Below are 12,510 nucleotides of genomic sequence, written 5' to 3'. Positions count from 1 at the left end.
CGTGCAGCCCTACATGTCTGCTTGGCAATGGTTCAATCACTTTGTTCTTCTGAATGAGATGGCATTGCATTGCAACAACTTAACCTGCGAGGTCTACATGAAACTTATACACGATATCCTGGGTCCCGAAAATATGGCGACCCTCCATGTTGATATGGCTCTGCCGGCATCCTCATCTCTCGCAGACTTTCCCTGAAAAATGGCTCCTTTTGCGTCGGCGTTGCCAAACGCTGTCCTCGACACCATCCAGGAATCTCGTCGCTTCTGGTCAAATCACTGGTCGAACCTGTCGCAGTCTTTTGCCCATACAGCCGATCGAGCTCCTGCTCTTCTGCAGCATTCTTTCGTTTCCTCCAGCACCAAAACAGCCCAATTACCAAAGCCAACAGCACCACGGAAGCTCCCACTACACCAAGTCCAACCTTGACGTTCGATGACAACCCTTCGCTATCTTCGCCAGAGCTTGCATCAGCTGCATCCGAAGCCGATCCCGGAGCTCCAAGCGTCCTTGTTGGCACCCTTCCTGTCCCAGTCGCCTGGGAATTATCATCGAGCACAAGCGTCTCTTCGGCAGATTCGTCCTCTGTGTCAATGACTTTGGTGCCAGATGCCGAGGCTAGGGGGTTTGATGTTGTTGGTCTGGTGGAGGACGCTGTTGACCCAGTGCCGGTAGATGATGTGGTGGTGGCTGGCCGATCGCTGCTCTGCCAGTTGATCTGAATCATCGGGGCAAACATGCTGAATGCTGTGATGGATGCTTCAGGGTCTGGGACTGTTTGAAAGCCAAAGTTTTGGCTTTTGCTGCCATCGCAGGTGACTGTTGGAATAGTCGACGATGTCACCACCAGTGTGCATGTTTGCCCGTTGATATTGGCACAACCATACCCACTATCCAAGTCAGTCATGCTGATACCAATATTCTCTTTGTGAATACTAACCTGGGGCAACAGCCAACAGCAGTTTCTCCGGCGAGAAGCCTGAACTGGACCGGCCATCCAGACCCCCCACCACTTCCACCTGTTGCCGCACAAGCAGTCGCATAACCCACTGGGCAATGCAGGCCCGGCGAGTAGAAGCCCCACCCGTTCAAGGGCGCTTTCTTTGACTCTGCGCCCTCTGAGGTCGCTGGCCAACATGCTGTATCATCGACAGCTCGATTTCGAGAGCATGCTTGTCCCAGATATGCAATACTCTTGTCATCCCCTCCCCCGAACAAGTCCCCAAGGAACCCGCCCCTTCCTGCGCCAACTGCTACTGTGCATTCTGGCGGTGGTGTGAATGTTGTGGTCAGTGGGCCAAGATTGGTGGGAGCCTGCCCGATGAGGACTGTGGCCGACATGGTCGTTTTTTGCTGCGAGTGTTTCCGGTGGTTGTTTTGGCCAGAAAGAGCAGAGAGACCCAAAGTATGGGGCATATCAGACTTTTCTCTCAGACCGGAATCTCGCAAGTTGGCATGCGATCAGCCTGCGTGTGCCCAACGCCAACCCCACGCAAGACTCCCTGGCTTCGGTCCCTGGGAATGACTTCATTTGTCTGGGCAAGAGAGGGCCATCACGTTTCATCTCCCTGGCGTAACCATTCCCAAGGGCAACACGGTGACACCTTAACGCGCTCCTCACTCGCTCATCTCTTGCCGAGAGGCGATCGCCGGGCCGATCTCAGGGACCTGGTGCCGATCGCTGCCCAGCATAGCTCCGGCCCCGCATTTGAGGCCCCTGAAGATCTGTGCATATCCCCGTTACACGCGCGACGCCCAAGTCTTTTCTATGGTCCGCGGTCGACGTGAATTTTCACCCAGCAGGATGAGGAGTTCTTGGTTGGTCAGATTGGACAGGCATATCTGGAAACATGGCGAGCTAAAGACCACTTTTGCTTGCCGGCGGTTCCGTGATCCGGTGCGCATGAAACATGGCTTCGGCACTTCGAGCTTGGTTCCACAGAGTTGGAAACGGTTACCAGAAGACTGGTGATACCCTGTATACCGGTGTCGAGAAGTCTTTCGAAGCCCCTCTATCTGAGGTCACTACTATCCAGCAGACAAAAAGCCAAGCACACCATTCCAGGTTCCCGCTGTAGCTGCGCTGTTAATATCAGGACATCAACACAACTCTCTGCCGGCCATTGCAAGTGGATGCGGGGTTCGGCCGGCTTCTCCCGATACAACCCCGGTAGTGAATGAGTGCTTGTTTTCATATGGAAAATGCTCGGCTTCACGACCAGATCATGGTGACATGATGCCGACAAAAAACGACCGAGCCGCACAGACAACGTTGCCGGGAATTGGTCGAGCCCTCTGTCAAGTCGACGTCACGGCATGCAGCCCCGCGCTCACACATGGACGGACGAGGAGTCCTGAAGCTTTGCAAGACATGATACTTGAAGGCCAAGGAACCTCGGCAAACAATCTTTCCTTTCCCCTTTAGCAGCCAACTAGTTGTTGCATATACCTGATTGTATTCACTGTCATGCATGCCGCCATCAGAATGAAACCCGCCGTCTCGAGAACTGTGACCCTAGGCATCAGGCCATATGCCTCCCGCGCCAAAGGGGCTCGCCAGGGTGCCAAATCGGCGGCCTCGTCTCTGAATCGGACCTCGGATCAGCAGGCTCAACACATGGAGTTCACCTCCAACAGATCCATCTTTGGGCCGTCGACACATACAACCGGTACTACCGTCAACCGCCATTTCCCTTCGTCTGCTGCCTCTCCCATTGACGAACGAGCACGCTCTTTCTACTCTACCGTGATCTATCACGGCCAGATTCCCAATAGCGACTATGAGTTTGACGAATCCCAAGTCTTTGGCAGCGAGGTCAAGGTCAACCCGACGCAAAGTGAGGCCAACGTGGCTGCGGACAGAGGTGACATCGATCCTCTTCCACAGGGAATGCATCACACCATTCTGATGGGGGCTGGAGAGGCAGGAGGACGGCCGACCGAGGCCGAGGAGGATGTGCATGCGGATTTGTACATGGATGACCCGTTGCGTGGAAGAAAATACTGAAGAGGCGGCTGGCCATCATGTTTTCTGCTTAACGAACTACATGTCTATAATTTTCGGTAGACCATGAAACTGAGGATGTAACGTTTGATGACAGGTATTGAGTTATTTGTGATGGTGAGCAAAGTTATATCTGTGACCACGCCGCCGATGAAAGGCGCAAACACCATCACGGCATGCCAGCTTGTGACAACTTTTGAGTTACCGTTTCCAGCAACAATCAACTTTACGCATATGTCATGCTACATGAAGACCACCATCGTCCAGTTTACCGAAGGTCGACTTTCCTCTTTGGGTTGCTCTATGACAGGGCAACATGGATATCAAACTCCAAACTTTACCTCCTTACAATGTACAGTTTAAGAGGGATACCGAAATTGTCACCACCTGGCTCGCAGAGGCTGGGAAGATACTCAGGCACCTATTCAAAGAGCATGACAGCTCGACTGTTACCAAGTCTATTCCGAAGACGAGAGATTTTGTCCCCATGGCTAAGGCCATCGCTGATTCTTAAGACAAAGGCGCGGGCTACGACATTTCTCAATTTATTGCACCGATTGACTTTATCCGCTCGGCTCTTCGCGATGTCATCAAAACTCGGACCATGTTTTTGACAATCTGGGCGAGGATTTCAAAATTCAAGGACAACGATGGACATGCTACGTTTATTTGGGATCCTGAACAAGTTCGTGATGTTCTTGAGACTGTACAAGCACCGCCAGCGGCCGACCAAAACACGGAGGATGTCACTTCCAAGGTGGGAATCTCAGGCTATCGCGAAGCAATGCCACTTCTTCCAATCGGTACGAGGTTCTAACAGTCTCTCAAACGTCTGATTCCGGTTTAGAAAAGACCGCGAGTACCCGTCAGTGTTTCTCCAGAACGTCAAGACGATGAGCAGGAGCCCGCAACGGAGGTTCAATACGAAGCCAAAGACAACCAATCTGATCTCGACACATTTCTCCTGTTCGCCTCGATTCACGCTACTGCCACGATCCTTCGCAACTATGTCGCCAGTCTTTGAACCTCGCATCTCAAAAGGTGATGCGCATCTCACGTCGGTCGCGGTGGCATCAAACACAGCTATTCAACTCGCCAAGGATATTAATAGAAATGGAAGTGGCCGCCGATTTGTACCCTTCTGGAGATTTGTTGTGTCTTTCGCTCTTGGAAAAGCTCTATTCTATGCATTGCGACGAAGACAAGATTCCGTCGTGCAGAAGCCCGGCCACCCCATTGCAATGCGTCAGTCGAAACGGGACTGATTGATCGATGAAGGACTATGTTATTGCCGACTGGACCATTTGGCTGGCTGGGGACATGTTGCAGAGAGGAATTTCTGTATTCTCGGCTCCTGAGAGCGACACTCTTGCTCGCTTAAGCCATGAATTCGATCGCAAGACTCAACTCCAGGTGCAAGATAGTTTGCCAGGTATGTCAAACAACGGGAAATGGAGAATGGACCGTGGCGCATTCTGTCGCTTCATGTTGGATGCTCGTGACTTCTTGAACGAGGCTCAATCAGCCGCCGTTCCCATGCACGTGGAGGAAGACCTACTACGAGGCATTGTAGCCGCAGGCATCTTCTACAGCGGTGGGGACGATCATGATATCGCTTTCCGTTTTGCTCATTGCTTTGCTTTTTCGGCATTGTTTGACATCCATAGACTCTTTTCGGCCACGCCTGATGCCTTAGAATTTCTGGATCAGGAAGTAAAGATGTTATCGATGGACTTCAACACGGCTTATGACGTACGTCAAGACTTCGAAGTCCTGTTTTACCAGGAAGAAGATAAACAGGCCGGAAGATAAACAGGCCAGAAGATTGGTAAATATTGGTGAGTTCCTCCGCGGCTTTCATCCTTCCCATCCCTTGCACTGTGGTCTATTCATCGTCTGCGTGTGATATGATGATTTGCTCTTTTGCCAACACATCGAGAGAGAAGGGTCCTCTCTCTTGCTACCGGGTCAACTTTATCACGCACTCGGTACGATCGCACCCAGCAACCCCTGGGTGGACATGGAGTTTCTTTACGCCGTGCAAGGTGGCAAGACGAGGTGGTTTTTTGGTGACATCCCAAGGAATCCTGACGGCTACTGGAAGCAGGTCGGTCTTACTCAGGGGGGTTCCGTGGTGGATTGGATGGCCAACGTGACGGGAAAACAGAAGATGAAGAAATCTTTCACCCATTCCATCAGTAAAATCGCGCACCAAGCAAAGCAAGCGAAGCGACTGGAAAGGCGTGCAGCGCGGCAGCTGAATCTCATCAGCAAGACGGTGCCTTGTTTCGATGCTGTGCAGCATGGGCTGGAACCCATTGACCCGGAGAGCGGCCTTTCTTTCAAGGACAATCATGAGACTTTGGATCACATCTTTGAACGCATCAAGAAGTCAGAAGCCGCCAAGTTCAAGAGGCACAAAGAAACAGTTGATCAACTTTCACCAAAGCTTCGTCGGTCATCCCGCAGACCGTAGAATCTCTCAAAGCCCAATGGTTAGCTGGGTTGGCGGATGCGCGTGGCCCTGCCGGTACTTTTCAATTCTCCGACAACCAACAATTGCCAATACAGGTTCTGGTTGTCACACGTCAACTGACCAATCGGCCACACCACGGTACTTCTGTTATCTTCCTGTACGTCGAGGGCTAGTACTGGGAAGTAAGGTAGGTAATTAAGTGCTTTGCGGCTATTAAAGGAACGCTATTGGTTAACTGGATATATGAAAGGTTTTGGTAATAGCCTGAGGCTCTAGGCCATGGGTTATTAGGTTATAGATAAGTTTATATTGTGCGGAATCACCTGTATTTTTAGGTTTTTTTTTTTACGAAAGACTTCGAGGCTATTAAAGATTATTAATTAACTTAAATTACTTATTAAATCCTAATATTTTACTCCTTACTATATATATCATTTGTTAAATAATCGGAAATAATGTTGAAATCGGTGTTAATGAAGCCTGTAGAATGTAGGCTTAAATAGCTATTGGCGCAGTATATTTGTTGTGACACCTTCCAGTAGGAGGGTCTTGATGGGAGGCTCCCAGGGAGATGAGCCCAAGGACACTTCCCAGAGAAATGTCCCGTCGAGAGGTGTCACAGTTAAACCAACGGGCAGGTTGAACAGTATGCGTGGCACGAGAAGTGCCCAGCCAATTGTTAAAGGAACCAATAGGAAATGGAGCGCATGGGAACGCAGGAGCGTGGTGATCCAAGTGATCCTAAGGTGACGGGAGCAATCCAGGATCACTCTTGGCACCGTGATCCATGGTGAGCCTACGCTGGGAGAAGTGATCCAGGTGATCTACTGGGATATATATACGGAGGAACTAGCCGATATACATCGAAAGTTCCGCAGTATGCAATGGAAGTCACATTCGTTGGTGTTTTAACTATTGTAATTGAAACAAGCCAGTTATTGTACACTGTTTAACCGTACCAAACCAGGATTGCTCAGAAGCGCCTTCGACTGGTATCCCTTTCAGAGGTTCTGGATAGGGGTTCGTCGCACTAAGCCTAAATATCCAGCCTTTATTATCCTAGTTCTCCAGGAGCTCTTCCATGAGCTTAATGGCGAGGTACCCCTTTTTACTTTTGATTATTCTGAACTGTTTAAGAACTCTTTAGGATTTTACCGGATACTAATGAAGGAATTTAATATAAGTAATAAAGTTTAATAGTATATTAGAGTTTAAACTAGCGTAGCTTATCGTGATCGATATCTTTAATACCTAGAAAGTCTCTCCTTATAAGACAGTCTCGGCACGCCTTGCTTATTATTATAAGGCGTTCCTGGACAAGGAGCGGCATGGTGGGCGTGGTGTGTGGTGGAATCGGGTTGCAAAGCATGGGGGTAGGGCACCAAGAGGTTGGAAAGGCTTTGAGGCGACTTTGGGAACAGGTGTCTAGAAGCAATATGATCGTGTACCTTGGATAAGTTTCACAGTAGAACGGGCAATGTAAATACACCAGAACCAAACCCGTGACCAGACTCGGGCAGGCAGAAGCAAACAGCATCAGTGATGCGTCTTTTTAGCTGCAGGGTGGACTCTATGCGATTGGACCAATCACCTGCATCATGCCAGTTGTGCTTTATAAAGTGCCAGCTCCCCTCGAACCCAAAGGTTCCCCGAAGCTCTCTTTTCTTCTTTTCAAAAAGCTAAAGAATCCCCGCGGACCATTCCTAACCATGGATTCCGAAGCTCGCAAGACAATGCCCCCCCCAGGTCAAACAGCGACGGCTTGTCGAGCTCCCAACCATGCCCAGTAAAACCCCTGTCCGAGCCAGCTAACTCAAGCTTCCAGTTCTGCGCAGTCGTCCCCGCCCCTGTTCCAGGCAGCTCCTATGACCCCCACGAAAGGAGGCACGAGACAGCCCCAGGAACAAGATCTCGGCGTGTTGACACCGCCCTCTACTCGAAAGCGCATCAATTCTGAGCGCGAGGACGTCTCTGAAGCAGACCCGCCAACTCCTACCCGTGCACGCAGTAGGCCTTCTCGTAGCACGTCATTGGGATCCTCATCTTCCTCGGCCACAACCACCGTCCGCGAAGAACTAGAATCCGATATATCTGACAGCGAGGATGATGACAGCGAGGGTGACGACAGTGATGACAGCGAAAGCGAAGTTAACCACCGCGACCAGCCTCTACCTCCAGCAGAAATCATCCTGCCAGAACATGAACCCTCCCCTGGCCTTGCTCACACAAGCCCACCTGGCTCACTGCCGAGTCCTGCTTTGAAATGTGGCCAAGGCATCGCGGCGCTTGGAGGCAGTTGCAGTTTTACACATCGGAAGGGCGTCGTTCGGCAGGCTTCGGAAGGAACCCGGCCACGCTCATGGCAGCGCTCACGGCAGTCGGAGTTATTGCCATGCCACCCATCTGTCCTACCTCTGCCCCCGGCTTGAAATTCATCTCGTTAAGAGGAATCTGGCGGAAGGAACCCGTTGTGCTGCCAGAGAGAGGCCCTGTTTGTAGGAAATGCACAAACCCTCCGAAGCTGAGGTTTGTGAACGAAGGTAGGTAATCAGAATAATAATGACGACCGGCCGGATTACAGTTTCCGGGAGTGTTTCCCGGGGTTCTTCATGTGGGCGGATGCAATTGGGATCAAGAAGGGGAACGCGATGCGTGAATGTGGCCAGTTGAGTCGGGAAAATGTTACGGGGGTGCAGGACGAGAGACCGAGGGAAAAGTTTTGGAATTGTATAGAGAAAGTGTGTCGGCTCAAGAACAATGAGGAGGACCCTGAGCCGGAAAGGAGTGACCAGAATCGTGTGACATAGCCGGTGGTCAGAATCGTGAGGAAGAGATACGTCAGTCTCTGCAGGTGGAGGCAGAACATGCGGAAACAGCAGCGTGCTCAAGGTTCCTAGGGGAGTAGAAGCCGGAGCATGAGTTGGATGGGCTTGGTGATGTCGATAACTCTGTTTCCTATGCCTGAATGGTTGTGGATGAGTTTGTTTATCTTCAGGTCTGAGTTTTTCCCTAAAGCATATGCTGGAAACTGGTAGTCTTTCGGTAGCACGGATGGAAATCCGGTACCGTCTTTTCTAGTTGATTCAGAATAACCTCTTTAGTCAGTTTGGTATATGGATGACATCTATCTCTTATTACAGTAGGCCTCTTGCTTCTGGTGTCCGACCTTGAGCTGGTCTGTGGCACAGCCATATGTCTCGGTTCATAGGTACCTACCTTACATGACTACTGCATGTCGATCGAGAGTGCCGTTGATGAAAGACAATGAAAGTGATTGATGTACTTCCATCCATCCCTAAATGCAAAGCGCGACGTTGCTAACACACGTCCCTCTAACAGCCAACACTTTTTGGAAGTTACAGTTCGGCTCGGCTAGAACTTTTGTCTTGCACAAGTCAGTAGTGCTTTCTTATGGAGTAGGCCGACTGCCTCGTTTTATCTGCTTTTGAGTAAAGCCTCGTGTTCTGAATGCATAACCCACGACACAAGTCCCCATTATCCCACATCTTGGCTCGGATCGCTTGGCTGTCCTGGGAGCTTGAAGAGAAGGACTCGTGACCAGTCAGCATACACAAGTGCCTTTATTTACCAACAGTGATTGAAAAAATCCTTCCCGGTGGGACTAAAAGCGATATTGAAAGGCTTCTGGTCCCATGCCCTCTCCCATCTTGCCTCTTACACTGTCCTCACTAGATCGCTCCTACCCACCACTATCAAGCCTTGGCTTTAACAGTCTGCCATCTGCACTTCAAAATGCGCATCCTCACCATCGCCCTGTCCTTTCTTGCAATGGGAACCACAACAACAGCCACTTTCCTCGACTCCTGCAAAGACTGTGGCCTAAAGTCAAACGAGAAGAATATTCTCCAGTGCGGCAGCTGCAGACTGCACTGTGGAGAATGGGTCCCGGCTCGGAGCGTGGACCTGGGCAAGTGCTATGTCAACTCCAATGGGGTCCTAAAATATCGAAAGGGGTAAGATTGAACCATGTCCACCTCCTTTTTGTCTCGGTGCTGATCTAGTACGGCTCCGGTAGCGGTGGATATCAACACTCGTGTGATCTGTCAAACCCCGGGTTCAGAATTGATGGCTTGGTTGCGGTGATGTGGGTTCGTTGTCGAGCTCTAGACGGCAGCTGGATTTCGTCCAATGTTTATTTGAGCGAGTGGAATTGGAGCTCTTTCTCTGATGTTCTTTGCTAACTAATCTTCAGCTGACCATGTCCACAACGATAGTGGATCTCTTCACTGCAACAATTAGTGGGTATGAGTGGTGTGTTATTGAAACTATGACACTAAGTGGTCGAAAGAGTTTTCTTTTTTGGTGTTAAGATGGCAGAAGCGGCGGAAGGAGATTTAATAGACCTCTTAACTAGTTTAAAGGTCTGTTAGCTATCCTTTAAAGGTGATTATTTTTGATTCAATCTTATGGGTGAATCCAGATTGTGCGGTTCAAACTCAAACATGAGACACGACCATATGTGTTTCCAGGGTAGCACCTCCTCCCCAGGTAATTATTTTGCAAGAAGGGGCAAGAAAGGGAAACTGCTAGTCATGTTACGCAACCCTTCAACGGCAGCTTGTCTGCAAAACGAAACACTCACCACAACATCATCACATATCCATAATGCAACTCCCGTTCACCCTCCTCCTCACACTCACTGGCCTGGCCGCCCACGCGCAGATGAGTCAGTGCGCCCGCGATTACGTTATCGACTGGTGTCAGCCTATTTGCGGAGACCATCTCGAGTGCCGTCTCCCCTGCATGGAAGATTGTAAAGACTCCTGCATCGTGTGCGAGAACGAGCACAACTGCCCTGATCAGCTACCCGACGTCACTCATATCGTGCTATCAGGGTCTCCTGGGACGACTGAAAAGGACCTCTGGGTCAAGGGAGCGAAAGAGACAGGTGATGATGGTATAAGTAGTGTGGTAAAGACGACGGTGGTCCCAAAGTTTGAGAGGTCAAACGAGGCTTTGTGGAGTGAGCATCATGTGGTGGTTAAGAAACAGGTCAGGAGGCGAGTTTCATTTCTACCCACTCGCTTTCAGGACATGTGGTTGCTAACAAGAGAGCAGAAGGCATCGCCAGAGAGCAGCTTAGATATCATTAGTTACCTTACCTCTACAACTCAGTAATTGACTTCTCCCTCTCCTCAAAATACCTCACCACCGCCTCCACCGCCTCCCCCAACTTAACCCTCCCCGTCGGCTCCCACCCAAGGTACCGTCTCCCCCTATCCCCCCTGATCCTCATGCTCGTCCCAAACCCCTCAGCAATATGCCTACTCCACGCCTCCCCCTCCTGGCCTTCAAACCGCCCCAGTATACTCTCCACCACCTCCCCCAACCCCAACCCCTTGACCCCTTTCCCCTCCTGATTCCTCAACCACATTTTGCTCGTTTCATTCCCCTCCAAAACAGGAAGCAACCAATCAACGATAAACTCCCTCATGCTCACCTCCCACCCCCCCGCGAAGAAATACCCCTTTTCTCCCCAGATATTCTCATCCACCTGTTTTTCTCCTCTGATACAGCGCAGGGCATCCCCAACGAGCAAAACATACAGCTCGGCCAGCTCCTCCGTGTCAACAAATGTGGTGAGGTTTTTTCCTTGTTCGACAACAAACACCTGCCCTTGTTGACGAGTGACGTGCATCAGGTCGGGAAAGATAATCGGATGCTTGTGTCTCACACTGGGGGATTTTCCAATGACAAAAGTAGGGGAGATGATGGCGGTGTTGATGCCGGGATAGGTCGAGACGGTGATGTCCTGGGCGGCGTGGGTGGTGTCGGTGGGGAGGGAGGAGAGGTCGGTGAGGTCGGACCAGATCTTGGGGTGGGGGTTTAGGCCTGAGGGCGGAGGCCAGATGCGGGCTGCGCCCGAGGTTTGGAGGAGGAAGGTTTGGGGGTGGGGGTTGGATGATAGGGAGGGGAGGAGGGTGGGTAAGGGGAGGGCGAAGTCGGGGGCGCAATCTGGGGGTGTTTGTTAGCTGCCTATTCGGAATGACAGAGGGAGATGGAGAAAAAGAGGGAGGGGAATGTGGTAATGTGGTAATGTGGTAATGTGGTAATGTGGTATTGTGTTAAAGGGGTATTGTGGTCTTATGGAAATATGGTAAAGGAGTAAAAGCATACTGATAACAAGCTGGGCCCTTGCGGCCTCTTCAGCGACGATTCCTACGTCCTCAAGAGTCCCTAGGACGCACGCGACAGAGCCCTGATAAAGGGACTCTAGGTGGTCTACATCTTCCTGCTGACGGACAAGAGCCCGGATCGGCAGCTCAGGGTGAGCAGCATGTAGGGCCTGGAGAACAGCAGCACCAATGTGCCCCGAGGCACCAATGCTACAACATGTCAGACAACGCTGGTCAGAGGGCAGGGAATGACATACAAAAAGACTGGAATGCCTGACATGGTGACTGTGTATCGACTGAGGTATGTTTGTCTGAAGACACCCCCGAAGAAGGCCATGACCAGTGAGAAACAAGGCCTCTTATACCCATTCCATCTACAGCAACACTACCCTCAGGCATAACCCCAAATTCCATTATTCGCACCCTCCCTCCCTTGGCGAAGCCCACTCCAAGGTTACACAAGCCGCCTTCTTATCCCCTTTAAGGATAATCCCGAGCATGACATCAAGAATAATGTAACCGGAAGCACCAACACCTCAGCCATGTCAATACTGAGTTACTCAAACCCCACCCCATTCTGCTGCAAGATGTGCCGATCGTGGATGTCAAGGCGAGGTCTGTCATCATGGGTATTGGCTTGGCACGGAAGCTTCAAGTCACAAGAGGGTGTGCTGCCAGGAAACCCGGAAGGAAGAGCCGAAGCAAAGAAGAAGCCAACCGGCAGCTGTGATTTGATGGTTGATGGTATCTTACAGGTCGCCTATATTCAGTACAGTACATACAAAAGTTCTTCTGACGACAAAAGCCACACTCTGTTATCTCCCCTAATGGAAATCTCAAAGTGACACAACCCCTCCTAATCCTCCCGAAACCACCAATCAAGTCACAAGCCACG

General features: G+C 50.8%; 4 protein-coding genes across 4 annotated transcripts; 2 read left to right on the top strand and 2 right to left on the bottom strand.

Annotated features, from left to right (window-relative positions):
- Positions 1-22: 22 nt before the first annotated feature.
- QC763_100190 (uncharacterized protein) lies at positions 23-1,609 on the bottom strand. The gene is made up of 2 exons (XM_062906561.1): positions 939-1,609; positions 23-888 (listed from the first exon to the last, which is right to left on the bottom strand). Exons 1-2 carry the CDS (start codon positions 1,412-1,414, stop codon positions 105-107), a joined length of 1,260 nt encoding a protein of 419 aa, XP_062769486.1. The 5' UTR covers positions 1,415-1,609; the 3' UTR covers positions 23-104.
- An 856-nt stretch (positions 1,610-2,465) lies between these two features.
- On the top strand, positions 2,466-3,005 carry QC763_100200 (uncharacterized protein; the record flags this gene model as incomplete). Its single annotated transcript, XM_062906562.1, has 1 exon — positions 2,466-3,005. One exon carries the CDS (start codon positions 2,466-2,468, stop codon positions 3,003-3,005), a length of 540 nt encoding a protein of 179 aa, XP_062769485.1.
- A 1,455-nt stretch (positions 3,006-4,460) lies between these two features.
- QC763_100205 (uncharacterized protein) lies at positions 4,461-5,742 on the top strand (the record flags this gene model as incomplete). The annotated part of the gene is given in 3 exon segments (XM_062906563.1): positions 4,461-4,754; positions 4,765-4,840; positions 4,949-5,742. 3 exon segments carry the CDS (start codon positions 4,461-4,463, stop codon positions 5,476-5,478), a joined length of 900 nt encoding a protein of 299 aa, XP_062769484.1. The 3' UTR covers positions 5,479-5,742.
- Positions 5,743-10,603: 4,861 nt separating this feature from the next.
- Positions 10,604-11,999, bottom strand: QC763_100206 (uncharacterized protein; the record flags this gene model as incomplete). The annotated part of the gene is made up of 3 exons (XM_062906564.1): positions 11,873-11,999; positions 11,617-11,825; positions 10,604-11,454 (listed from the first exon to the last, which is right to left on the bottom strand). The coding sequence occupies exons 1-3, from the start codon at positions 11,950-11,952 to the stop codon at positions 10,604-10,606; spliced, it is 1,140 nt and encodes a 379-aa protein (XP_062769483.1). The 5' UTR covers positions 11,953-11,999.
- Between the last annotated feature and the right edge of the window lie 511 nt (positions 12,000-12,510).

The sequence above is a fragment of the Podospora pseudopauciseta genome, chromosome 1, assembly GCF_035222475.1.
Source record: "Podospora pseudopauciseta strain CBS 411.78 chromosome 1, whole genome shotgun sequence".
NCBI classification, from domain to species: Eukaryota; Fungi; Ascomycota; class Sordariomycetes; order Sordariales; family Podosporaceae; genus Podospora; species Podospora pseudopauciseta.
The sequence above is the reverse complement of the archived record's forward strand: the minus strand, read 5'-3'. Positions and strand labels throughout refer to the sequence as shown.